Raw genomic sequence first — 28,000 nt, forward strand, 5'->3', positions numbered from 1 at the left:
ATGTAAGGTCATATGTTAGCAATAAGCATGGCCTCCGATGGCATCTGCATTAGTCAGCAGCTGGGACGCAGCTACCAGGATCCAGCAGGAGGGCATCGAACCCACGCAACACTTCATTACCATCCGATTGCTCACTGTATTCAATCTGTATTCTATTAGCGCTCACAACCCTTCCCGCCATCAACCCATTAACGCGCGCAAACAAATGAGACGAGCGCCCTCTACTGTCGGATTAGAATAGCGTCAGAATAGAATAAAACCGACTAGACTAGAATAGGATGCCAGGAGGAGGTTCTGGCTTTTATAAAGCCGTTTCATATACAGACGGCTGTAAATGATGAAAGTAAAAGCCCGAATGTTTGACCCCCTACAGCGAGGGGGTCCGGGGGCTCTGTTATGCTGTGTGGGGGTGGGGGATATTTTCCTGGCATGGTTTGGGTCCACTTGCCCCTTAGTGGGAAGGGTCACTGCAAATCAATACCAAGTTATTCTGAGTGATCATCTCTATCCTGATGGGGGGTGGCCTCTTCCAGGAGGACAATGCCCCCCCCCCCCCATCCACAGGGCACGAGGGGGTCACTGAATGGTTTGATGAGGATGAAGTAAATCATCTGCTATGGCCTGCACAGTCACCGGGCCTCAACCCAGATGGACCGACGTGTTAGACAGCACTCGCCACCACCATCATCCAAACACCAGATGAGGGACTATCTTTTGGATGACTAGTGTTCATCCCTCCAGCAGAGTTCAGACTTGTAGACTCTGTGACAACGAGCGCTGAAGCTGTCCTGGAGGCTCGTGGTGGCCCCGACACCTCACCAAGACACTTTATGTTGGGCTTTTCCCTTTAAATCGTCGCCCGCCTGTATGGGATCTTGCAGTGAAACTAAATTAAACACAAATGGGGTTGCAGGAAAAGGGGCAACCTCTCCATTTTAAGTGTAAGGTCGCACGATGGTCAACGATGGTCTTGTGCAAGTGGCACCAAAGTTAAGATCCTACTGGGAAACTCCTTTTTTCCCTGAATCTAGAGCACCTCAGAGACTAGCCAGCTCAGTTTTATTTGTTAAATAGTTAGTCCCTTACTTCCACTTGTCATACAAATGCCAAATTACATAGGATGGCTTACATCTAGTCAGATGTGAAATCATTTAATTACTAAAGAGGTTCCACTCAGAAAACAAGCTGTGGGCAAGTATCTTTTTTTTTTTTGTTGCACACAACATGCATGTAATAACAGAGATTTTTTCCCCCCACACTTGGAAAAACCAAACAAGAACTGAGATAATGTTCTCCTTATAGGGACACATGAAAAATGAAACTTCAGCACATAAAATATGCTGATATGACTCGAGCTTCTTCAGACTTCCATCCAAAAAGCCTCCATCTTGGTGTAGTGACCGCAGGAGTCAAGAGGATCCAGAGCTGGAATCCAAAAATGGGAGCTACAACATGGCCCATTGCAGTACTTCCCTCTTAAACAGGGAGTTTCGCATATACAAATAGTTTTGTGTGTCATCCAAATTAAATTCCCCAGATTCACTTGCAGCCGTTTTCCCCCCACTTGTCTGTTCGGCCCAGAAATTCGGAGTAAACTCTTGTTTATTTTCTCCTCCATCGGCACCCTTTAAAACGGAGACCAGGTTTAATTTGGAATAATCAGGAATACTTAAAATGCCTTAAATCTAAGGAGTGCACTTACGCCACTAAATACACACATTAACACACAAACCAGGAAGAAGATACACATAGGAGATGTTTATTAAAGGGTTCTTTTGGGGAGCTGTTCCTTATCTGCTGCGAGGGTCTAAGGGCAGGATGACGTGTTGCTGTAAAGCCCCTTGAGGCAAATTTGTAATTTGTGATACTGGGCTACACAAATAAAATTGACTTGACTTGACTTCATTCAGTGAGGGGGAACAACTGCACGTGTTTAGAAGGAAATGGTAACCACATTCAAATATGGCCATGATGTATTCATTCCAAAGACGGATGTGAATATGGTGATGGACAGGATGTTGTGTTGCTGTTAAGCCCACTGAGGCAAATTTGTAATATTGGGCTACACAAATAAAATTGATTTGATGGACTGATCAGAGTAAGTTGGTAAATTGCTCCTCTTACACCAAACGTGCTCGGATTCCAGGGATTCTTCTTGCAGGTTGTGTTCACAGCTGGAACGTAGCAGAGGTCTGTGACATTGCACTGTATATGAACGTGTTATTGAACGGGACAAACTGATGGCTGATGATCTTGATGGCCTCCTGAGCAGCGGATCCTAAAACGGCAACGACAAGCAAAATTACTGGGATCCACTGCACACTGGCACAACAGCGAATGAGGATACACGCAGTGAATATCAGTATATGAAATGCCTGCCGGAGAATGCCAAAGCCTACCTCCCAAAAACGCAGCGACTGTGTGTGGCTCTGCAGCACCATAGCGACAGCTGGAAGAAATAAAAAGGGGAAGAGAGACACCCGTGACCGGATTTTATCTGAATATGGAATTTTTTTTTCCTCAGGAAAAACTGACATACAGAGGGCATCGTCTGGTATAGCCTTAAAGCTACATCCTGAAGGTTGTTGTTCTTGCTTAATCCACCGACACCTTCTTGAGTCACCAGTGGGTGTTTGCAGTTTAGCTATTGCCTTAAAATATACCAGTGACAGAATGAATCGAAAAAAGGGCATTTGTGGCCTCCGGGTAGCAGTGTTGTAGTACTCGAGTCCAGGGCTCAGACTTGAGTCCGACTCGAGTCCTGATTTCCAGGACTCGTGACTCGACTTGGACTTGAGCACTGATGATTCGGATTTGGACTCAAGCATTGACTGCATTTGGACTCGGAAGTTGGGAGATGAGGACTCGGACTTGTTAATTGTTAAACACTGTTTTTTTTGTTTTTGTTAGTTTTTTTGCAATAGACTCTAATAATCTGGCATACGATATTGATAGCTGTATTAATTTTTAACTGTAATAATTATTTGTATGTCAGCTTTTTTACGGTGCCAGAGTGGAGCACCGGAGCCCATCTTGGAACTCGACTCAGACTCAACCTTGATGACGCGGACTGTGGTAATGGGGACTTGACTCGGACTCTTCTTTGGGGACTTGGACTTGGACTCGAACACCAGGGACTCGAGACTCGACCTCGAGCTTTAGTGACACGACTACAACACTGCCGGGTAGTGTAGCGGTCTATTCTGTTGCCCACCAACATGGGGATCTCCAGTTCGAATCCTCGTGTTACCTCCGGCTTGGGCGGGCGTCCCTACAGACACAATTGGCCGTGTCTGCGGGTGGGAAGCTGGGTGTGGGTATGTGTCCTGGTCGCTGCACTAGCGCCTCCTCTGGTCGGTCGGGGCGCCTGTTCGAGGGAGGGGTAACCTGGGGGGGCAATAGTATGATCCTGCCATGCGCTACGTCCCCCTGGCCAAACTCCTCACTGTCAGGTGAAAAGAAGCGGCTGGCGACTCCACATGTATCGGAGGAGGCATGTGGTAGTCTGCAGCCCTCCCCGGATCGACAGAGGGGGTGGAGAAGCGACTGGGAAAAAGAGCATTTGTCTCCAGGATTGTAGCTTTAAGGAATTCCTGAATGAATAAATCTAGCAGTGACTTACAACTCGTGAATGTAATCGTCCTTGATGTTGACATTGAGGCTGTACTCCTGTAGCAGGCTGTTGACACACAGCTTCAGCTTGCTGATGTCCTCCTCCACCTGGTAATTGTAAACTCCTGAGATGAAAGAATGAAAGAATATGCTTAAGAGACAAAATAATATACATCAAACATATATATATGTTCTTTAAATTGAATGAGAGCTCCATAAGGGGAGAAAAACAGGAAATTTTGCAACCCAGGAGGACACCGAGAGAGGATGGGAGGCTTGGCATAAATAAACGGGAGGTTTGGCAAGGTCTAGGGATCTGCTTGCCATCCTCCCCTGAGGGCCCTGGAAATTTTTGAGGTTTTGAGACCTCCTTTTATACATGAGAGGTAATGTTGCTATAACAGTAGATATAAAAACAAGCAAAGACACACAATGTTTGATGAACACAGTTAAAGAATATCGTTCAAAAAGCTGTTCAAGTAATCATTTCTGTGTGTAAGACTTATTCTGTTCTTTAACTGAACACCTAACATATAAAAGGAGCTTATTTGTGCATTCCTCTCTTGGGATGGCTTAGAGGCAAATTCCTCATAGCAACCTGCTAATCCGTGTGTCAAATTTTTTTCTGCTTCCGGTGTGGGACCACGGCCCTGCCTGAAGCTGCGACTTAGAAAGTAATACCGAGGATGGTCTGACAGGACGCGGAAACGGGGCAGGCTAAGCTAACTGCTAGCCCACGCAGACTGGCAGTTCCGATAACACCGAGGGTGGTCTGGTGGCGGCTTTGCCTGGTGTTGATTGTGGTGTTTTTGGTGTCGTCGTGTTGAGTGTGGGGAGGTGTGTCGAGGGTGTCTGGCTGGGAGAGCTAGTGTTGGATTGGCTGAGGGAGCCTGCTGTGCTGCATCCGGTGGGCCCAAGGACCACGGCCCCTGCCTGGAGCTGTGCCCGAGGAGGAATCACTGAGGGCGGTGTGACAGGATGCGGGGCAGGCTACGCTAGCTGCTTGCCCATGCAGACCGGCAGCTCCGACAGTCATCCTGGCTGGCGTTCGTTCTCCTGGACAGTCTACTGCGACTACTTTCGGCTGCTCCCGTTAGGGCTCACCACAGCCGATCATCCATTTCCATCTCTTCCTGTCCTCTGCACCTTCCTCTGTCACACCAGCCAACTGCATGTCCTCTCACCACATCGTGATTTTTTTTTTCTTTGTTTAGTTTGGATATGTGTGTTAGTCTAGATATGTGTTAGTATGTGTATTCTGGAAGTTCTTGGTAGTTTTTCAATATGTGTTTTTGTTTGCGTTGCACTGCTGTCGAAAACAATATTTCAATTCATTTCATGTACGTCCGTAGTGTTCCTGATTTGAAAGTGCTATCCTTGATGCTAATGAGTAGACACAAATAGGTGGCATGAAGTAGTGTTTTGGTGGAAGTTATGCTCGTGCCTCGCGCAGCGTATAACACACTGGCCTCTCTCATCAGATCGGTGATGATCTCAGCACATCATTTCCATATAGCATTAATGAATCTAATGTCAAGCAACTGTGTTCCTGCATACAGAAGCAGACAGGAAAAAACTAACTGAAACTACCTGTGCAGATGTCTGTGAATGTTCTCATTCATCCAGGTCATGGTTATCCAAAGGAGCTGAATCAAGTGCAACTGGACTTGGTATATATCCGTGAAGACGTTTCGCCTCTCACCCAAGAGGCTTCCTCAGTTCGTGCCTTTCTGACTAGACCAAGCTAGTCTGACTGGCTGGTGATGAGACTCAGAATTTATCCTCTAGGAGTCGTTGTCAGAGATATTGATATGCATGGCTCTTTGTGATCATAGACATCGCATCACAAAGAGCCACGCATATCAATAGCTCTGACAACGACTCCTAGAGGATAAATTCTGAGTCTCATCACCAGCCAGTCAGACTAGCTTGGTCTAGTCAGAAAGGCATGAACTGAGGAAGCCTCTTGGATGAGAGTCGAAACATCTTCACGGATATATACCAAGTCCAGTTGCACTTGATTCAACTCCTTTGGATACCTGTGCAGAATTTCAGAGACCGTGACGTGTATGGTTTAATGATCCTTCTTTGTGTGACAATTTTAAGTGGAGATGAGATGATATTCAAAAAGCCTCTTCATAAACTAGGCATGACATTAGCTCTGGGCTGACCTGGGTAACGGGAGTGCTGCAGGTAGAAGCGATCAACAGCGCGCAGCATGAGGTAGAGGACCATCTCACTATCTGGACTGTCCATACAGGAGGCTGAGGAGACAAAAATTAACTTGTAATACGCCATTATTCTCTCCCGGGATATCCCCTTTTCGCTGGCTGCCTCAATAGCCAGGGGTTGGATGTTATGGTCAGCTGAAGAACAGTGCCCCCTATCTGAGAAAAAAAGAAAGTGCTCAAGGACGCTTTGAACAGGCACCCTCAGCAGTAGGACACTGTCTCATGACTGACACTTTCATGTGGCTGCCTGGATTCAGAAGGTGTAAAGAGCGTTTACATACAATGGATGAGGAAGGAATTTAGCATGCAAAGGACAGAAGAGCTGGTTAAATATCTGACTCACTGATTTCATCTTTATTTACAGAATCCACGCCGTATTCATCAGCCAGAGATCTGCAGCGCACCACTCTGAGGAAGGCGGCATTCTTACCTACCCACCAAAAACAAACACAATAGATAGGGTTCAACCTATTGTATCTGCAATGAAAGACAAGATTGTGTGATACCTGTGCAAGACATGGTGCATGCACACAGACTTTGTCAGGTTCAGAAATAACAGAGTAATTATCATAGAATCAAACCTACAAAACTACAGATCAACAATATCAGAAATATGAAAATACTTTGCTGCTGCAACACCTGACTGACACAACCCTTAGTCTGTGCCAACTGAACGACAATATTTTTGCTAACATGCATCTTCACGTAATTCACAAATATGACATGTGTATGTGTGTGTGTGTGTGTGTGTGTGTGTGTGTGTGTGTGTGTGTGTGTGTGTGTGTGTGTGTGTGCACACCTGAGAGTTTGCATGATGCTCGCTGTCAGTAATGATATTAAGGCAATAGTCTAAGCATTTACAGGGTTTGAAGTACCACAATGTTCCCCATAATCTCTGTCAAAATTCATGTATTGGACAGTCTGGTATAGTATGAATGGTACTGAATAGAATGATGAAATGCCATCCAAACTGCAGACAACTATAACAGACATAAAAAATAGGGGTGCACCAATATTAATACCGGTATTGGATATCGGGTCACTACCAAGTTCAAATAAGAGTATCGGTATTAGAAATGTTACCCAAGACTAAAATTCGATACCAAAAGTCACAAATAACATGTCATAAAGGAAAGTAAAATGGCTTGATTTACTGCATTTTTGGCACACGGAAGCTTGCATTTCTTTAATATTGGGAAAAAAAACTGATTCCATCTCAGTTATTTAGGTCTCAGACTTAGTCTACGTCTGCACTCTTTGGCAAAAGTAAAGGATTGGATCAGTACTCCATATTGGCCAGCACTTAATTTGTACTCAGTATCAGTATCAGCAGTGAAAAAGTGTTATCGGCCCATCCCTAAAAAAAATAAATCATAAGACAGAAACATTGCCAGATTGCGCGCACACACACACACTTACAGAACAAGTGAAAGAGTGTTAACTGAAAGATGAGGTCACCGTGTGCTCATTCAGCAGGGGATGTGTAAATGCTGCCGTTTGTGTTAACACCCACACACACACACACACACACACACACACACAGACTGCATCTGGGCAAATTTTGGATGTGAATTTTGAGCCATTTTAAAACTAAAATTAGAAAACTAACCCAAACTGAGATGTTCACATGGCCAAATACAAAGCGGAATGGGGTCATGTGTTTAACAGGTTATGCCTTCACTGATAAGAGCATTAATCTGAAGATAATCAGTGTTCACCTTCCACATGACATTCACTTAAGTCATTCACTTACCAGGTTGATATCAGATAAGTGTCTATGTAAACATACCCCTGATCATGTGTGCACATGTGAATGTGAAGCAGAGTACCACATGGCAAAGCTGAATACTTACAGAACAGTTTGATATCTTTTTCAGGTATGTTCTCAGGTGGCTAATGAAAAGGAACAAGAAAGGCAATTTGAACCTGATATCCACTGCTTTCTGAAATATCAAATTTTTTGATCAAATGTACAGAGAACGACCTGTTTGCTGAATTTAAATGTACCTTTCCCACAGACTGCAAGAGACACTCCACATGCTTGGTCACCGCTGAAGCATCCTGCAGGGCCTTTTCCCTGTAACTGATGATGAAACACATCCCTGAATGGCACCATGGCAGCAAACATGATCATATAAAACAACTCACATACTGTATGAGAAACTGGCCACAGGACAACAGACATAGCCCATAATGACCACTGGAGCTCCTGGTTAGGAAATATGCCCACCCCACACACCCAACGTTCAACCCCCCCCCTTTTCTCCCCAATTGTATCCAGCCAATTACTCCACTCTTCTGAGCCGTCTCGGTCACTGCTCCTTCTCCTCTGCCGATTTGGGGAAGGCTGCAGACTACCACATGCCTCCTCCGATACACGTGGAGTCACCAGCCGCTTCTTTTCACCTGACAGTGAGGAGTTTCGCCATGGGGACGTAGCGCATGGGAGGATCACGCTATTGCCCCCGACCAGAGAAGGCACTAGTGTAGCGACCAGGACACATACCCACATCTGGCTTCCCATCCGGGAACACGGCCAATTGTATCAGTAGGGACACCCGACCAAGCCGGAGGCAACATGGGGATTCGAACCAGGATCCACATGTTGACAGGAAACAAAATAGACTACTATGCTACCCAGACACCTAAATCAACCACATTCTCAGCTGCCCATCTGCTGTCTTCCACAAACTCCCTTGGCTCAAAAACATGGCTGCAAAGCATACCGCAAAACCTACACGTTCTGAAGATTGATGAACTTCTGAGAATCTGCGATCATGTCTGGGATGGTTCCTCTCACTGGCAGGTTACCATTTCCTTCATTCTGAACAAACTCCTTGACGGCACGCATCATCACCCAGAAGGATGAGCTCTGGTGCAAATACATACAAACATGTACGCAGAACATGCCTGGCATTTACAATCAGTATTACTCTATGAAATCACAACATATGGTATAGCAGAAGGGACATTCTTCTTTTTCAATCCTGAAACGAATTACCTACCAAAGTTCCTATAGTCATGTGATGGGATTTTTGTTGGGGGAATATGATAAGAGAAAGGTCAGAGCAGTTTAGATGGCTTTAAGGGGTCAAACTCACCTGTGATGTGAGATCGTTGCACTGTTGGCTATTGAAAAAGTTTTCCACAGCACTAGGGACCTAACAAAATAAGAGCAAAGGAAAAAAAGAATCCAACTTGACTTTATCTCGGTGATGGTGACTTTGGAAAAAGGTCCAGTGTATATAAAAATCAGTTATCGCGCTTTTAAAAGGTGATGAGACATGGTGAAAAACCATAAAACACACAACTAATGGATCTGGTACCTTTGTAGGATTTAAAGCAGTATTGACGTTCTTAATAGCCTCCTCAAAATTCTCCTCATCTTCGGGGACATTGTTTTCGTTCTTCAAGATCCCTGACCAAAAGACAAACGAGAACAGTTCAAACCTATATTCTGGTAACACAAAGTCAGAGGATTAATTATAACAAGTAGGTGAAGCCATGATACCTTGCCGAATAAGTTGTCTGAAGGCCTCCTTCTCTCGGTAGTTTTTTGGTGGTTGACAGTTGTGCTACAAAGACAGAAGCAAAACGAATGTTCATAGTTGCTGTAAAAGGTAACACCGCAGAATATTTCAGTTCGGTTACTGCAGTGATCATCACACATGGATTATCGTCTTACTGTACCCCACTAAGCCACTTCTCCAAGTATTTGGCGACGACGATTAGCCATGGTGTGTGACTATGATCCTAAAGATCCCATGAATGAAGGAGAGAAATGTTATCAGCACGGCAAATCGGTGATAATTCTACACACATATTCATGCCAAAACATATGTACCTTTTTAGTCATGCTGTCCAGGTCATAGGACCGAATGTGGTTCTTCAGTTCGGCAAAGGGTCGATCTAACCTCAGGTCCTCCAAGGCATTGTCTGGGTGAGATTCAATTACTGTGGAATAATAAAATGACCCTTTATCATACAAGTATCTTTGAAAACATTTGTCATGAGTTATCTGAGTGAGGCGCTCAGGAGAAGTGAGACTTCCACTTTTCCATCACTTTTGATCGTTAGAGATTATCCTTGATCTAGGAATGGCAGTCATCAAAGTCCTACACACAGTGCCTTGACTTCCCAGTGCAGGTTATATCCACGGTAAATAATTGGTCAAAACTGGTATAAAGTGCGAAAATTAGTACAACTAACCTGTGTGCTCTTTTACCACCAGTCTCATGTGGCCAACGAGGCCGTATGTTCTACATACTAGAAAAGGAACACATGCACTCCACAGAACTGAGCCAAGCCTCAAACACGTGCTGTAGAATTAAAAAGACGTAGTTTACAATGTGTTGCAACTGAAAGTAAAGAAAAAGAAAAAAAAGAAAACCCCAAACATCTAGAATATGTAGGCTTAGTTGGACGACACTGTTGTAATTATCAGTAACACCTGGTCAATGCATCATTAGGCAATCATTTTGATTGATGACCAAGATATAGTATAGTTGTGTTACTTGTAAACTTATAATTACATAAAAATGACAGCTTCTTGGGGCAAATTTGTAATATTGGGCTATACAAATAAAACTGACTTGACTTCTAAATGAAATATATCTGCAATTTAATATCAACACATGGCTTATACTGTACAGTTTAATGGACTCTGCTAGAGCAATAACACCATAAATGAACTTTAATATGTAACTGGGCTACTCTGAAATGCTCTGAGTATAGGTTTGGAGTTTTACTGAAACAAATAGAAAATAACAAAATCAGTTTGCATACTTCTCTGGCAACTGGACACCAATAACCAGAGTGAACCTGTGGAAAAACTCTGGGTTGCTGTCCAGGAGTCTGTCTGGCATCTACAGTTGTAAAACATAATATATGAAGATTCTTTGTTAATGTCTGACAACAGCCAACACATTTCAGTTTCTGCCATCAGCAAAGGTGTTTTTTGGAAAGTTGCTACTTGAACAGATTTGACGGCCACTAATATGACGATGAAATTCTATACAAATCTCTAAACGAGGTTAATGAGAAGACAACTACGGAACCATTTAAAAAGTAGAAACAATCAATCAACCTCCTCCACAAAGTTCCCAGACACATCACTGTTCAGTTCCTGTAGCAGCTCAGTGGCAGCCTGTGCTCTGTTCTGAAACATAAACGTTTTTATCATGAAAAATGTGCTAATAAATATATGTTTCCAGTTACAAATGACAACAATATTAACATTTTCCTGGGCCAAGAAAATTGAGAATTTTCTTTATCTATTTAACCTTTATTTAATTAGAAAGGTGTCACTGAGACACGGCGTCTCATTTTCAAGAGAGTCCTATTTGGCAAGGAGATAGATGGGGCAAGGACGGGTGACAAAGCGAGAGAAATAACATTCTAAAAATGTGTGTAAGGTTCAACAAACAGAGAAATTCATACCGGGGCAACATACCTTTCCAATACTGTTGTTGCTGAGAAAAAAGCTAAAAGAGAGAACCAATGGGTCAACAAAAACTCGGACCAAGAACACAGCCTACAGGACGCTAAAATCAAATTGCAAAAAAGTGACATCAAAACCACCGCCTCACTTGTTCCCAACATCTTCCCCAGAGACCGTGTGTCCGTCCACAATGGTGAATGCTCCGATACCTGGGGAGGGGATCAACTCCTTTGAGAAAGAAACTGCATTTGGACACTTATCCACATGAAGCTATGGGATGCATGCAGGGCATTGGCCGCAGCACAAAACCTTGTTTGTTACCTGGGAGGACGAGGTTTTTCAAGATCTCTGTTCCGGATGCTGTGGCATTGATAAGACAAACATGCGCGTTCTCAAGCGTCTCCTGGCCGTGATCGCCCCACAGCCTGAAAGCAAGCACACATCATCCATTGAGGAACACACGCTTGCCTCCATCAGTTGTAAACAGCCACACAGCTACGTCACACAGGAAGGTATCCTGCCTCTTCCAAACGCGACTTGCACACAGTTAACCCCGTCGTCAGAGAAACACAGCTTATAAGTAACCTCGCGTTGACTCAACGCGCTAGTCACGGGGAGCAGACAACGGGCCGGCGTTATTAAAACATACCGGCAAATAAGAAAATCACCGACACGCCGATTTTATAGGCTGCCCGGTTAAGGATGCGACGCAAACCAACAAGGCTAAGCTAGTCGCCGTTACATAGCAGGGTTAACTGACACGTTTATGCGCCGCGATAGCTGCTATAATGAAACGTTTAACACGCCGGAACAACAACGTTTAGGCCGCAGTTCAGCTCAGACTGTTCGGGTTTACCTCAGTTGCCTGTCATATTTCTGCTCTTTGACGGCCGCCATAGCGAGCTTTCCGGCGAAGTTTGCGGCTCGCTCAGTTCGGCATTAGCAACATTAGATTCGGCACAGTTCCTTCCTCTTGTTATTTTGTATTTAGGCTCGCAAACGCCTTTAGCGGCGCATTACCGCCACCTACTGGTATGGAGTGTGGACGATCAACTCCCATATTTTCGTAATGTGTGTGTGCGTGGTGTTAGTGTGTGTGTGAGTGTGTGTTTGTGTGTGTGTGTGTGTGTGTGTGTGTTAGTTAGTGTAGATAGCGGGATCGAAAACTAAAGCATTTATGATCCTATTTTTTTTTGGAGGTGGTAGGTATTGTCTCAGAGTGAGGGAAAAATCCCAGAAATTAAAATGATGCACAATTATGCATAAATATGCAAAATATGCATTTTTCTAAAAAATGGCTAAAAACCACTTTTCTCGGCATTTCAGACGATTCTGGGCATCTTTGATTTTTTTCACCTATATAGAAAATGTTTTCTGGGACTTAAAAATGCTTTGGCATTATGCAAAATAAATGCATTTTTACAAAAATGCACTTACGATCCTAATTTTTTTTTGGAGGTGGTAGGTATTGTCTCAGAGAGTAAGGGAAAAATCCCAGAAATTAAAATGATGCATAATTATGCATAAATATGCAAAACATGCATTTTTCTAAAAATGGCTAAAAACCCCTTTTCTCGGCATTTCAGATGATTCTGGGGATCTTTGATTTTTTCACCTATATAAAAAAAAATTTCTGGGACAAATGTTTTGGCATTATGCAAAATAAATGCATTTTTGCAAAAATGCACTTACGATCCTAATTTTTTTTTTGGAGGTGGTAGGTATTGTCTCAGAGAGGACCAGAAAAATAGCAGAAAATTAAAATAATTATGCATAAATATGCAAAATATGCATTTTTCTAAAAATGGCTAAAAACCACTTTTCTCGGCATTTCAGATGATTCCGAGCATTTGGGGGGGAGGGAGTTGGAGTGGGGGAGGCGGGGGGGGGTTTAGGGGCAGGGGGAAGGCGGTCAGCCGGCAGGATGAAGAGGAGGGAGATTTGGACGGGTGGATAACCAAACCGCTACATTGTAGCGGGGTTCTTCTCGTAAATATATAAAACGCTCCAATTAGTCTCGTAAGTCTTCCGGGCACCGACCGATCCGGAGCGGAAGTCGTGATTTATGCTCTGCATATTTGATTTGGCAAAGTGGTTTTTACGGCGGACGCCCTTCCTGGCTTAACTCTGCCCGTTTATCCGGGCTTGGAAGCGGCACTAAGAACGCTCTGGCTTGTGCATCCCCCCAGCGGCTGGGTTCAATTAGTGCGCTTGTTACCGACCCAATTTCGGTTCGGTCCAACGAACAACATGACTTGAGGATGGTTAAAAGTTTAGTTTTACTCCTCAAAGACAGAGATGCGAGGAGGAAGCGTGTGCCCCTAACGCTGCTAGTGATGATGGCGCGCAATTAGAGCATGCGTAAAGGGGGGTGCGCAGGGTAACGCTGCAGTAAGGGTAGTGTGAATAGAGTCCTTCGGTTTAAACATACCTGAAACAATAGATGTCGTTATTACTTTACTTTATATCACATAATGTTATGTTATAATACTGAAGTTCTGTGCATGGCGCAAAAAGCCCGGAGCAAAAAAATTCGCACCTGTAGTTTCGACACAAATTCCGATCGCCAGGCGGAGTAATTGGCCGCCGCACAGACGCCAGTTCTAGTGGTCTGCCGCACCGTACAACAGTCCACCCGTTGCCCGAACCGCCTATCCTGCTCCCAGGCAGCCTGTATGACAATAAAATAAAATACTCTTTTTTTTTTTTACTCTGAATTTTTATTTTGTATAGTTTCTCTCACGCTGACTTATTCATTTTTATTCTCCATTTAGCCAAGCAAGGGGTTTCCTTTGTTGAATATAGGTCAGAATCACAATCCAGAAGTCACGACCGAGCCAAAGCAGTCGTCAGAGGGACAGCCTATTTATTTATTTACTTGTTTATTTATTTATTTATTTATTGCTTGCAAAATAATCATCATACATTAAATGCTCAGTAGGGTGACCAGGTATGGATGCAACAGTGTGGCCATATTTTACACACCAATACCAAGGAATATAAAAAGATACTGTAGAATAGAATAGAATAGAATAGAATAGAATAGAATAGAGTGGGGCTAATTACCAACTGTGCAAAATCACCTTCAAATAAAAAAAGCTTGGCCTACTTTAAATGTGAACCGTGCCGAGCGTTTCTCCCCCCCCGAGTCGACGTCCAGGATAACAGGTCAAGATGCAGATGGGAGGTGGTGGTGGGGGGGGGGGGATTAAAAGGGGGGGCGTGTCCGCGTCGAGCAAAGGTAATTGGCCTCCCCGCTTGTGTAGCGCTGCCAAACCTCATCGATACCGCGACACGTGTGCTGCAGGCTGCAGGAGACGGACGCCCGCCAGCCAGCCAGCCAGCAGGGTTCTCCGAGCCGGAGGCGCGATGACAGGGAATCCCTGGGGATACGGAGGCGAGAACGGTAAGGTCGGATAGGATGGGAGCGCGTGCTTTACGCTCCAGCCTTGATTGGTGCGCGCGTGGAAGAGCGGGGCAGTCGCGGCGCCGAACCAATTAAGATCGCGTCCTATTCAGCACGCGCATCGCCGCGCACCTCTGACTTTGCGTGTTGATGGCTGAGACCGGCGTGATCGATGCGCGCCGGAAGACGTCCAGATAGCTGTTTAATAAGAGATTATCCCGATTATCCGTTAAGGGGACGGCAGTTTGTCACCTCGGTCGGACACAACCGACTCTCCCAAGTCCTGCGGGGTGTGTGAGGGGGTGGGGTAGGTGGGGGTTGTAATGTGGGGAACTGGGCCAGCGGTGTAGTGTGCTGGTGATGAAGTCTGCAGCAGTAGCAGAAATCCGGGGTTCGTCCCGCCGGACGGTGGCGAAATGGACCACCGAACTCTGGGTTTGATACCAAGACGGATGTGTCGCGAGTCACAGCCTCGAGCTCTATTTCTGGCACGGTCTCGGTTATGAATGAGCCACTTTTCCCCCCCCACGTGCAATATCTAACTGGAAACGATTGTTAGACTCTAAGGAATAATGTGTGTGTGTGTGTGTGTGTGTGTGTTTATTTTTGTGTGTTCTCCTGTCAGTTGTCTGCTTAATTATGTGGTGGAGAAGATCTGTACGTCTCAACTTGAGACCCCAGCCTACATGCATAGTGCACTTTGTTTGTCTTTTTGTCCTCTACCCACGACAAGGTCCGTCCGAGTGGCATAAAGACTTCCCCATCGCCAAGGGGGACCGGCAGTCACCCATCGACATCGTCCCCCACGAGGCGTCATACGACGCCAGCCTCCCCCCGTTTCTCCTCTGCTACGACCACTGCACCTCCATCAGCATCTCCAACAACGGCCACTCCGTGGTGGTGGAGTTTGACGACTCGGATGACAGATCAGGTCAGTTAGTGCGCGCGCGCGTGCGCCCCCCCCCCAGGTAATTGGCAGGCGCACGCGCGCGAGTGTATTTGTGTCCATTGGCCCTGTCACTGACTGTATGCAAGGTCACCCTCCCTGTGTCCACCTCGCTTCATTATTTGGGGGTTTAGAATCGAACATATCTGGCCCGGTAGTTCAACATAATGGGATGGTTGTGCATCTACGTAGATGATCTATATTTACATTCAGACCCAGGTGTGATTTACTGAAGGACCGCAGACATTTGCATGAATTCACACATGGTATGGGCTGTGCATGCTGTGTATGGGCTGTGCATGCTGTGTATGGGCTGTGCATACTGTGTGTGTATGGGCTGTGCATACTGTGTGTGTATGGGCTGTGCATGCTGTGTATGGGCTGTGCATACTGTGTGTGTATGGGCTGTGCATACTGTATGAGGTTTTGAGCTATGTGCAATATTTGCATGTGGCTGACTGAGATCACAATTAAGGGTTTGTTGGCTTAACTGTGCTCTATAATGCACCGTCAATGAAAATAAAAATGAATAAATTGTGTGTGTGTGTGTGTGTGTGTATGTATATATATATATATATATATATACGTATATGGATTATTTTTCTTATTTGTTGAGCACTTTCCCTACCATCGAGTGTTTCTTTAAACAGTTTATATATATATATATACACACACACACACACACATACACACATATATACATACATACATATATATGTATGTATGTATATATATATGTGTGTGTGTATGTGTATGTATATATATATATATGTGTGTGTGTGTGTGTGTGTGTGTGTGTGTGTGTGTGTGTGTGTGTGTGCGTGCATGCATGCTCCTAAAGTGGGATTAGTGAGATAATTTGCAGGTAAAGTGTAGGTAGTGGGTGGAGAAAAAAAAAAAGGTAACGTCAGCAAAGCAGCAGATAACCCAGTGATTATGCAGGAGGAAAGTGAGACCGGCATTTAAACGGACGAGTGTGTGTCTGCCTGCCTGCTGGGGTGGGTGTGTAATAAGGGAGGTTCGCTCCGTGGTTATTTTGACCCCGTTTGCTGTTTATCACTGGGTGGATCCGCGTTAACCGCCCCGCCATCACCGTCAACGCTACGCTCGGAAATGCGCGGCTGCTTGTCCGAGACACTTGGCGGGCCGCGTAAACCTCTGCTGCAGGGAAACCGATACCCAGAATTCTCCATTCTGATGCACTTTCTGCAGTAATTCATCCTGACACTTCCTTTTTTTTTTGCTTTGTGCGCATCTCCACATCCCTGCATACTCAGTTTACATTTTTACATGTGCATGTGTTACACTTGTGTGTGTGTGTGTTTGTAAAATGCAGCCGTGATCCACTACTCCACATTCCTCCTCACTGCACAAGGTAGGTTCAGTTGCAGATTGGTTGCCGATTGAAGATCAGGAAGATTAAGTGGCTGCTATTTCTGACAGGTGTGCTTTGTCCTGCGGCGAGTGAGAAAGACTCGCGCACACACCGTGCAAGTCGCACGAATCGACAAACAAAAGTGCGGGCCGTGTCGGTCAAAGGCCGGTCGTAAATGTCAGTCGGTGCGACGTGTTCCCGCACAATCGCCATTGTCGACACTACCGGTGCCGCTATGGTCGAAAACCCTGTTATCGTTAGTGACGACCTGATTTCCATTGATAACCCCAATGCGAAAGACTTGCCACACACATGGCTGTGAAGCCTTTGTTTATCTTGTTGTTTGAATGCTAATAGGTGCTGGTAAAACGGGGTCTCTTCCAGTTCTTTATACCCCCTTCTCAAAGTTATTCGGCGTATTTCGACCACTCGCTTCATCTGAGCTCCTCTGTAAGGTGATCCGCCCTGTTTAGCTAACCTTTCTTAGGCCGCTGAGGCCTGCCTGTCCAGCGGTCCGCCGCCGCCGCCGCATCACAATAAGTCCCAGTCAGATTACGGCGACGGCCAAATCCTCGCCCGACAGGCCAGGCAGCATGCTACGAATTCAGTTTCCGCCGCCCCCGATCCTGCACCGCATCACGTTATACATCAGTAGACCGGCGTTAACGTGCTCGTCGGTCCACCGGCTGATGAGTGCGGCGGTGGATCCGTTATGTGCCGAACGCAGCCATTTCCCCAGCGACTCGCCTGTGACATGATTTTGGGTTGCAGGTGTGAGACGCCCGACACGACGGCGTGCATTTTAAACAGCTGGAACTGAATTGGGCGGTCACCTCACAGCAAGAAGGTCCTGGGTTCGAGCCCCGGGGTTGTCCAAACTTGGGGGGGGGGGGGTCGTCCTGGGTCGTCCTCTGTGTGGAGTTTGCATGTTCTCCCCGTGTCTGTGTGGGTTTCCTGTTTCCTCCCACAGTCCAAAGACATGTAGGTCAGGTGAATCGGCCATACTAAATTGTCCCTAGGTGTGAATGTGGGGGGGGGGGGCCCTGTGATGGCCTGGCGGCCTGTCCGGGTGTCTCCCCGCCTGCCACCCAGTGGCTGCTGGGATGGGCTCCAGCATCCCCGCGACCCTGAGAGCAGGATCAGCGGTTCGGATGATGGATGGAACTGAATTGGTGGTGGCAATGTGAACTAAAATTAGCTTTGATATTGGTCACGCTTATGATGTCATAGGTTGGTATACCTGTAGGCTCCATACACCCAATGAAACGATTGGTCGGCTTAGGCTGCCTGTGTGTCGGGGCTCGCCTCTTCTGCGAGAGATGAGTTTACTGTATTCTGAAGGGTGTCGCAAGATTGATTCTCTCTGTGTTGTGTTGTGTTGTGTTGTGTTGTGTGTCTATATCTGCACTGCCTTCGCTGTAGCGCCGCTGTAAACGCTGCCCGCGGGACGCCCGTGCCGTGCCGCCGAAAGGCGGTTGACGTCGCTCCCGAAAGCGACCGGGGTGCGAGTGCGTACGACCAACGACGCACACTTTGTGAACGGCTGACCGACTACTTGTCTCCTCTGCAGTGATCAGGGGCGGCCCTCTTAAGCAGGCCTACAGGCTGAAGCAGATCCACTTCCACTGGGGCGGGAAGAGCTGCCACGGCTCTGAGCACACTGTCGCGGGGAAGTGCTACGCCTCTGAGGTCAGTGTGTGCGGTGGGAACGAGTGTGTGCCGATGTCTGGGGGGGGGGGGGAGAAACGACACCCATTCACATGCAATCCAGTTTCTAGATTCTAGATTGTAACACAAAAACCCTTCACTATGCACTATGCACCCATCTCTCGAGTATAGACTGTCTGTCTGTGCATGTGTGTGTGTGTGTGTGTGTGTGTGTGCGTGTGTGTGTGTGTGTGCGTGCACAGCATTGTCTTTGTTCTGGGTCAGGCAGCATTGAGAAATTCCCATTGGTAGCCCAGCGAAATAGGACGGCTAATGTTGAAGGGGGCTGCAGAGTTTCCTCGAGGACATGATGGCAGATGGAGATATGGTAAACGGGTACACGAGTTGTGTAGGGACGCCTTTAGTCGGCAGTACAGGGACGACCGGTTGGTTTGTACAGTGTGAGCTGTCAGCAGTGTGATGTAAATGGGCTGCGTTTTACGGCGCCCTTCTGGCTGCAACAGCCACTCGGAGTGCTTTACAATCAGTGAATGCCTCGCATTCACCCACACACTCCTACACCGGCGGCGGTGTCGGCCGTGCAACCAGCCGTGCAACCAGCCGTGCAACAGGCCATGCAACCAGATGTGCAACAAGCCATGCAACCAGCCGTGCAACCAGCCATGCAACAAGCCATGCAACAAGCCATGCAACCAGCCGTGCAACCAGCCGTGCAACCAGCCGTGCAACCAGCCGTGCAACCAGACATGCAACCAGCCATGCAACCAGCCGTGCAACCAGCCGTGCAACTAGCCGTGCAACCAGCCGTGCAACCAGCCATGCAACCAGCCATGCAACCAGATGTGCAACAAGCCATGCAACCAGCCGTGCAACCAGCCATGCAACAAGCCATGCAACAAGCCATGCAACCAGCCGTGCAACCAGCCGTGCAACCAGCCGTGCAACCAGCCGTGCAACCAGACATGCAACCAGCCATGCAACCAGCCGTGCAACCAGCCGTGCAACTAGCCGTGCAACCAGCCGTGCAACCAGCCATGCAACCAGCCATGCAACCAGATGTGCAACAAGCCATGCAACCAGCCGTGCAACCAGCCATGCAACAAGCCATGCAACAAGCCATGCAACCAGCCGTGCAACCAGCCGTGCAACCAGCCGTGCAACCAGCCGTGCAACCAGACATGCAACCAGCCATGCAACCAGACGTGCAACAAGCCATGCAACCAGCCGTGCAACCAGCCATGCAACCAGACGTGCAACCAGCCATGCAACCAGCCATGCAACCAGCCATACAACCAGCCATGCAACCAGCCATGCAACCAGCTCATCAGGAGCAGTTAGGGGTTAGGTGTCTTGCTCAAGGACGCCTCGGCATTTACGCAAGGAGGAGCCGAGGATCGAACCGGCAACCCTCCGGTTGCCAGACGAGCTGCTCCGCCTCCTCCTGAGACGCTGTGGGTCCCCCCCCCCCCCCCCGGTGCACGTAGGATGCATGACTGGCGCACTGTGGTAACCTTAGATTCTTCCTGCCTCTGCTCTCACATTATCACCCAGCTTCATCTGGTACACTGGAATGCTGCCCAATACAAGACGTTGGGGGAGGCGGCCACGGCTCCTGACGGTCTTGCTGTTCTCGGCATCTTTTTAGAGGTGAGAGCTTTCGGGCGGAGCACAACGGCTCTCCCGACTGCGGGTCGCGACCCTTAGGTGGATCACAGCCAGGGGTCAGGTGGATACAATAAACCCATTTTTTTCTTTTCTGGAGATATTATCTAAATAAAGAGGGGGGGGGGGAAACTTGCGTGCTTTTTGAGTCAGTCCAGACGACGCAGGGATTTAAATTTATTCCAAAGTATCGCCAGAGATCACCAAGGCCCCGGCGGGATGAGCTGATATTATTTTTAAGGTGCCCCCCCCCGCCCCAATTGCATTGGGACACTGACTCACAACACCCCGATCACTCATAACCTGCCTGCCTGAGACTGTTCAGAGATTACCGAACAGGCGCCCCGACCGACCAGAGGAGGCGCAAGTGCAGCGATCAGTACACCTACCCACATCCAGCTTCCCACCCGCAGACACGGCCAATTGTGTCTGTGGGGACGCCCGACCAAGCCGGGGATTCGAACTGGTGTCCCTGTGTTGGTAGGCAATGGAATAGACCCTCAATTTTGGCTTAAATTAGTGTTTTTAGATTTATTGAAATAACGGCACCACACACACACACATTACAATCTGCTCTAAGGCAAATTGTATCGCTGGTACAGGCGATGTAATGTAAAAACCATTCCCCGGTCTAAAATAGTTTTTCCCCCCCTCCTCCACAACCACCTGCCGACCCCTAGAAGTGATCCCCTTCGGGGTCCCGACCCCCAGCTTGAGCACCAATGCTTTAAACTGCCTTTTGAAAAGGACCCAAAAGCAAAGCAAGGATGAACAGAATCTTGGCTTCCTTTACAAATCACCACTTAATATCAGTTTTATCTTCAATTGCCAGACCGGAAACGACCACAGGTGGCTCCACAGCATCACGGATGCTCTGCACAGGGTGAAGTTCAAGGTGAGTAAACGGTACCTTGTATTCCCGCTTGCTGGTAGGATCTGGTCTGTGGTCAGCCGTAAGCCTCGCCGGCGATTACATCGAGGCGTTGTCTTTGTGCTCTTATGCCAGGGAAGTGCTGTTGATTTCAAAGGTTTCAACCCCAAGTGCCTCCTACCCAGCTGCCTCCACTACTGGACCTACCCCGGATCGCTGACGACACCCCCGCTCCACGAGAGCGTCATCTGGATTGTCCTGAAGGAGCCGATTATGGTGTCTGAGAAACAGGTGAGAGCCAGGACGGTGTTACTCAAACCATAAGAGAGATATGCATGCCATATCCATCCATTATCCATTCATCCATCCATTCATCCACTATCCATCCATCCATCCACTATCCATCCATCCATCCATCCATCCATCCATTCATCCACTATCCATCCATCCATCCACTATCCATCCACTATCCATCCATCCATTATCCATCCATCCATCCATCCACTATCTATCTATCTATCCATCCATCCATCCATCCATCCATTATCCATCCATCCATCCACTATCCATCCATCCATCCACCATCCATCCATCCATCCATCCATCCATTATCCATCCATCCATCCATTATCCAGTCGGGGTCACGGGATGCTGGAGCCTATCCCAGCAGTCACTGGGCGGCAGGCGGGGAGACACCCTGGACAGGCCGCCAGTCCATCACAGGTTAGATAAGAATATATAAGACCAAAGTGTTGAACTACTGTTTGACAGCCACTGTCCCGAGGCACTGGGTAAACTGGTCATCTCCATCATCTCCATCCTTACAACGTCTCATCCTGCTGGAGAGACAAGAGCAGATAAGAGTGAGTCCGGTAACCACAGGGAGTATGTTTTAGAAGGGAAACACTGATTTATTTTTTACTCTCCTCAGTTGTGCCTGGCCAATTACCCCACTCTTTCAAGCCGTCCCGGTCGCTGCTCCACCCCCTCTGCTGATCCGAGGAGGGCTGCAGACTACCACATGCCTCCTCCGATACATGTGGAGTCGCCAGCTGTTTCTTTTCACCTGACAGTGAGGAGTTTCGCCAGGGGGACGTAGCGCGTGGGAGGATCCTGCTGTTCCCCCCCAGTTCCCCCTCCCCCCCGAACAGGTGCCGCGACCGACCAGAGGAGGTGCAGCGACCAGGACACATACCCACATCCGGCTTCCCACCCGCAGACACGGCCAATTGCGTCTGTAGGGACGCCCGACCAAGCCGGAGGTAACACGGGGATTCGAACCGGCGATCCCCGTGTTACCTCTATTCCGTTGGTAGGCAACGGAATAGACCACCACACTACGCGGACACCCGGTTAAAGTCAATTGATGCATAATGGTAATCCCAATCCATGCTATAACAACAGGCTTTTTTTCTTCAGGCTAGGGGGGAGGGACATTATTTTTGGGTTTAGAGGATCACATTACATTTTCCTTGACCAGGCCATGATGCTCTGCCAATGCTTTTCCAGTGGTTAGTCAACAAGAATCACACGTGCAGATTTGCAAGTCAGTATTCAAGTAGGAATCCTGGCTTACGGGGGAGAGAAATCGATACAATTTGAGACCGATCTTGAAAATGAAAAAGAAATGGAAAGTCACCGGTGCCAAGTCTTGCGAGTCCTAACAGTTCATCAGAAATGGCATTGCGTGCTTCAATATTGGGAAACCCATCACTTTGCTTAATCGCCGTACTGGGCTTCGGCGCAGTCCAGTAAGGCAGTGACATTTCTCCTTTTCAAAACTGGAACTCCTGGCAAACCTGTATGATGCAAACTAGCCGTGCAGATGTAGCAACGAACACGTATTTGCAGAAGTTCAAAACAAATTAATCTTTACCTCACCTCGTGCAACATGTTAAGACATCTAACGTTGTATTATAAGCTTCCCATTTTTGGAAAAAGAGGTACGCGGTTGCTTTTGAAGGCTTATAAGATTGTCTCATCGGCCCGTTTTGAAGCCCGGCGAGTAAGATTCAGCAAAGCGTTAATTTTCTCGACAGCGAAGCGATCGGTGACGATTTCATTTGTGCATTTCTAAATGAGGTCCGACAATGTTTTAATGAGGCCTGGGTAGAAAAAAAGTGAACCCATCCTTTAAGAAAGGTCTGTTCCCTGTGTTCATCTCCAGCCACAAGTATGTGCATCTACAGTATGTCATCTCAGTGGTTTAAAAAGTTCCTCACTTTTTAAAACACCAATATCATGAGAATAAAAAGTTGTGCAAATTTGAAAATGGTCGAGTCGTCAAAAAGAGAGGCAAGACACTGACGGGCCCAAACAGAATTATTTCAGGTGATCCTTATTCGATTTCTCTGAATTCACATCGGTTGTGGATGTGCGGCTTTGACTGCTCTATCGTTTCCCTCCAGTGTCTACTTTTTGTGATGCTGTACAGTTGGACACACACCGTGATGAACGATCAATCACAAAACCACACATAGGTGTAGATTTAGGTAGGGATGGTAGGGACATGTCCCTATCAACTTTCGGGAAGGCTGGTTTGGAGACGGTGGCACTGAGGAAAAGACAGGAGGCGGAGCTGGAGGTGGCAGAGGTGAAGATAAGATTTTCATTAGGAGTGATGAAGAAGGACAGAATTAGGAACGAGTATATTAGAGGGACAGCTCAGGTTGGACGGTTTGGAGACAAAGTAAGAGAGGTGAGATTGAGATGGTTTGGACATGTGTGGAGGAGAGATGCTGGGTATATTGGGAGAAGGATGCTGAATATGGAGCTGCCAAGGAGGAGGAAAAGAGGAAGGCCAAAGAGGAGGTTTATGGAGGTGGTGAGGGAGGACATGCAGGTGGCTGGTGTGACAGAGGAAGATGCACAGGACAGGAAGAGATGGAAACGGATGATCCGCTGTGGCGACCCCTAACGGGAACAGCCGAAAGTAGTGGTAGATTTGTGGCTAAAAGAGACTTTTTTTGTATTTGATCCAATTCATTGGGCTCTGTCGTGTGCTTCATCCTCAGCCAGACAGGGTTAATGGTCCATACAGTCTGGCTCACTGCACTCTGTAGGGCAAGCTAACTGCACATGAACACAGTCGCTCAACACCAGCCCGTCAGTCTGTGTACTAGCTAGCTATCGATGGAGACAGTTGATGGATGGTGAGTTTGTAGTTTGGTTATAATCCAAGAGAAAGACTTGTTTTGTCTTTTTTACTCCTTCTCATTGACAGTGAAAAAGGTTAGAAAAAAATAATAACAGACAGCTTTCCCCTGTGTTCTCACCCAGAGTAAGCTATAGGCATGTCTATATGGGTGTACGCTTGCTAGCTAGCTAGCTAGCTTAGCAAGCTAGGCCAAGAGTTTTTTGTTAAACTTTAATCCCGATTCGTGTGATGGTCTCCCTTAAATAAACCAGTTTCATGCATGTTTGTGATATGGGAAGTTCAGAAAAGTCAACTAGAACCAATTTAGAGCTTATGTAGCTAATGTAAAATTCATCTGTAGGTGTAATCATACTAGTAGCCATTGGATATTTTCTATTTTGTTTTAGCCAAGTACTGGTAATAGCCTATGTATGTTTATTTGCTTATCTAGTGATCTTTATTTCTTTTCATTTTGAAGTCAGTTGCCATTTTAGTATATATTTATATAGTGTATATACTATGTACATATATTGTTCAGTAAACCCATCCTTTTTGACACCGTCAACCCTGTCCTTTGTGCTTTCCTAAACACCCACTTAAGATGGCCGATCCCATCTACCTCTGAACACACGATGGCACTTTACAGCAGGTGGGAGTCATTACCAGGGAGGTGTTGCTTTTATATTTTTTTTCCCTAAGACAGATTTCCATGATTTTATTTTGTGATTTTTTTTCCCCCTTCAAGATATGAGTAAGGAAAGTTGCTTAAAATGTTCTTGCAAGGATAGGAAAATGTGTGAAGCACACCCACATTAAAGCCTCTAAATTTGTTAATTATTTTACACTATTCATGATCTCTACAAGTAAATCTGATCGATTACATCCTATGTAATAGCATCATTGAGAATATGATGTATTAAGTAACATTTAGAATAGAACCATTGGTGGTCTGTACAAGGTGTCTCCCTGCCTGCCGCCCAATGACTGCTGGGATAGGTTCCAGCATCCCGGCGACCCCAGTTGGGATAAGCGGCTTGGATAATGGATGGATGGATATCCAAAGGAATTGAATCAAGTGCAACTGGACTTGGTTATATATCCATGAAGACGTTTCGCCTCTCATCCAAGAGGCTTCATCAGTTTGTGCCTTTCTGACTAGACCAAGCTAGTCTGACTGGCTGGTGATGAAACTAAAGAGCCATTGACATCAATAGCTCTGATAACGACTCCAAAGAGGCTAAATATCTGAGTTTTATCACCAGCCAGTCAGACTAGCTTGGTCTAGTCAGAAAGGCACAAACTGATGAAGCCTCTTGGATGAGAGGCGAAACGTCTTCACTGATATATAACCAAGTCCAGTTGCACTTGATTCAATTCCTTTGGATAACTATGACCTGGATGGATGAGAACATTCACAGACGGATGGATGGATAGAATAGAACCAAGAGTCTGTGGTGTGTTGCTTTAATTGTTGACCCTGTCAGGTCTCGACTATAGTTTGTTTACAAAATTAACCGTATTATTACTTCCCTCCTACACATTCCACCCCACCCATGTGTCACCATCAACTTTCAAGCCATACGCCCTTGAAACCACAGTTTCCTTTTCTACCTTTTAAGCTATAATCTACTAAGCTCTATGTATTAAACAATTTGGAGCACCAAGGAAATTTGTTTTTTTGTTTTGTTTTTTGTTTTTTTTTGGAAATATCCAGTATTTAAAGGGATGTTCTGGTATTTTTTAACCTAAGCCCTATTTTCCTATTGTTGGGAGTCAACCCAGGTAATGGGTAGCCGAATCTATAAAACTGATTCAGTATTGAGCAAGCGGCCGTTAGTCAACTGCTGCGCACCAAGCTGCAATATAATCCTTCAGGGTAATAGTGCTTGCCAAATAACATCCTCTAAAAGGGCTCTTTATTTGGCACTAACTGGCTTAAAATGTTGCAAGGAGTCTGAAGAGCCTCAGCTACAATATCAATCATGGAATTATATTGATGCAAATCCATTTCTCATCCAGAACAGAAGTCTCGCTCTATAAACCCACAAGGGGCGAGTTGCTGTTGCACTTATCATCACATTTTGAACCTGTTTTGTGCCAGAAAATGAGTTGTTTTACTGGATGTTATTGGGAGAGCACCATTGGCGACAGGCACGGGTACAAGTCCATGAATACTGGGATGGCATCCAACACTTTACCTGTGCCCCCATCCATAGGGTTAGTGGTTGTGTCAGGAAGGGCATCCGATAGCGGATTGACAAGACCATACCAGGTCGGTCGATGCCTGGGTTAACAACAGCCACCATTGGTGCTGTGCCCTCACAGGGTACCGATGGAAACTGTGAAAACCGCTGTGGTGACCCCTGAGAAACAGGGAACAAGCCAGGAGGAGGGAAGAAGAAATAATAATCGGAGCGCGCCATTGCCCTGAAGGATTACAATGGCAGCTCTGTGTTGAGCAGCTAACTGATGCTAGCTTGCTCAATGAAGAATTAATTTAACATATCCTGCTACCCATCTGCTAAATACTGAATCGATTCAAAATATACTACTACCCATCGCTCAGTTAGACTCCTAACAATTGGAAAATAGGCCTTAGGTTACAAACTAACAGCCTCTCCCTTTTAACGAGTTAACATTAGATTGGGAAATCATAGCAAGGTGGTGGTGTCCCCTTGCTCACAGCTTTATTTACCAGTATCCAACCCCTTTGAGATAGTGGCATGGTGTCACTTCACTAAGACGTAGAAGGGCTCAAGTCTGATAATCATGGCTTGTTTACAACTAAAGTTGACAAACTGCCTAACGGCGGGTCATGATGTAGTCTCCCCAATAGCTGGTCCTGTTACGACGTCTGCGGCACCCTTCCTCTCTCCAGCACCCTTCCTCTCCATCTCCTCTCTCTCTCTCCACATCTTCCTGTGCGGAACAGGGCCTTCTTTTTTTTAAATCAGTCAGTCAGCTGGGGCGCTGTTATGACCATGCCGCCTGCATGGCCATGTCTGCGGCATGGCGGGGGGAGTGGGATATAAGCCGGGCGACTGGCCCCCCAACCTGTGACTCCAGGCCTCAAGCCCTTGATCCCCTCCAGCTGATTATCCTGATGGATGTATGACTGGGTGGGCAGAAGTGTGTTTTGTAGGGCTTTTAAATGAGAAATGCTTTCATGGAGACGCAGCAGGGGAAAGCCCTTATGTAACAGGGTATTATTTTGTTTTTCCTCCAACAGTAAGACCCCGGGCTACAGCGAAATACTATTTTAAAGGGTCAATAGTGCTTCGTATTGGTGCCTTCTTTTATATGAAGAGTGGAAGTGGTATTAGGGTTGGTTGCTTCCCTGTGTAGAGTATGGAAAGAAGGTGGGCCGCAACACCATCGTATAGCAAAAACGGCAGCTGATTGCAGTCCTGTTGCAAACACCACAGGGATATTAACACCCCCCTCACCCCTGCTTCCTCCACAGATGGGCAAGTTCAGGACGCTTCTGTTCAGTGGAGAGGAGGAGGGTCAGAGGGCACACATGGAGAACAACTTCAGGCCCCCGCAGCCCCTGAAAGGCAGGAAAGTGCAGGCCTCCTTCAACTATCAACAAGTGGCCTGGTCCCATGCCTGTCCGACACAAGGAGTCCATCACACACCAATATAAATAAATG

The 28,000-nt window shown here is 46.7% G+C and overlaps 2 protein-coding genes across 2 annotated transcripts; one reads left to right on the forward strand and one right to left on the reverse strand.

Annotated features, from left to right (window-relative positions):
- Positions 1-1,571: 1,571 nt before the first annotated feature.
- Positions 1,572-12,251, reverse strand: nae1 (nedd8 activating enzyme E1 subunit 1). The gene is made up of 20 exons (XM_056278472.1): positions 12,140-12,251; positions 11,605-11,708; positions 11,432-11,492; positions 11,296-11,326; positions 10,930-11,001; positions 10,629-10,708; positions 10,053-10,162; positions 9,688-9,797; positions 9,534-9,596; positions 9,355-9,418; positions 9,170-9,261; positions 8,945-9,004; positions 8,582-8,715; positions 7,851-7,926; positions 7,697-7,736; positions 6,187-6,273; positions 5,784-5,876; positions 3,623-3,737; positions 2,400-2,449; positions 1,572-2,278 (listed from the first exon to the last, which is right to left on the reverse strand). The coding sequence occupies exons 1-20, from the start codon at positions 12,178-12,180 to the stop codon at positions 2,169-2,171; spliced, it is 1,593 nt and encodes a 530-aa protein (XP_056134447.1). The 5' UTR covers positions 12,181-12,251; the 3' UTR covers positions 1,572-2,168.
- Positions 12,252-14,652: 2,401 nt separating this feature from the next.
- ca7 (carbonic anhydrase VII) lies at positions 14,653-27,993 on the forward strand. The gene is made up of 7 exons (XM_056278828.1): positions 14,653-14,689; positions 15,423-15,620; positions 18,581-18,699; positions 20,230-20,325; positions 21,173-21,235; positions 21,347-21,502; positions 27,811-27,993. The coding sequence occupies exons 1-7, from the start codon at positions 14,653-14,655 to the stop codon at positions 27,991-27,993; spliced, it is 852 nt and encodes a 283-aa protein (XP_056134803.1).
- Positions 27,994-28,000: the final 7 nt, after the last annotated feature.

Source organism: Lampris incognitus, chromosome 4, assembly GCF_029633865.1.
Source record: "Lampris incognitus isolate fLamInc1 chromosome 4, fLamInc1.hap2, whole genome shotgun sequence".
NCBI classification, from domain to species: domain Eukaryota; kingdom Metazoa; phylum Chordata; class Actinopteri; order Lampriformes; family Lampridae; genus Lampris; species Lampris incognitus.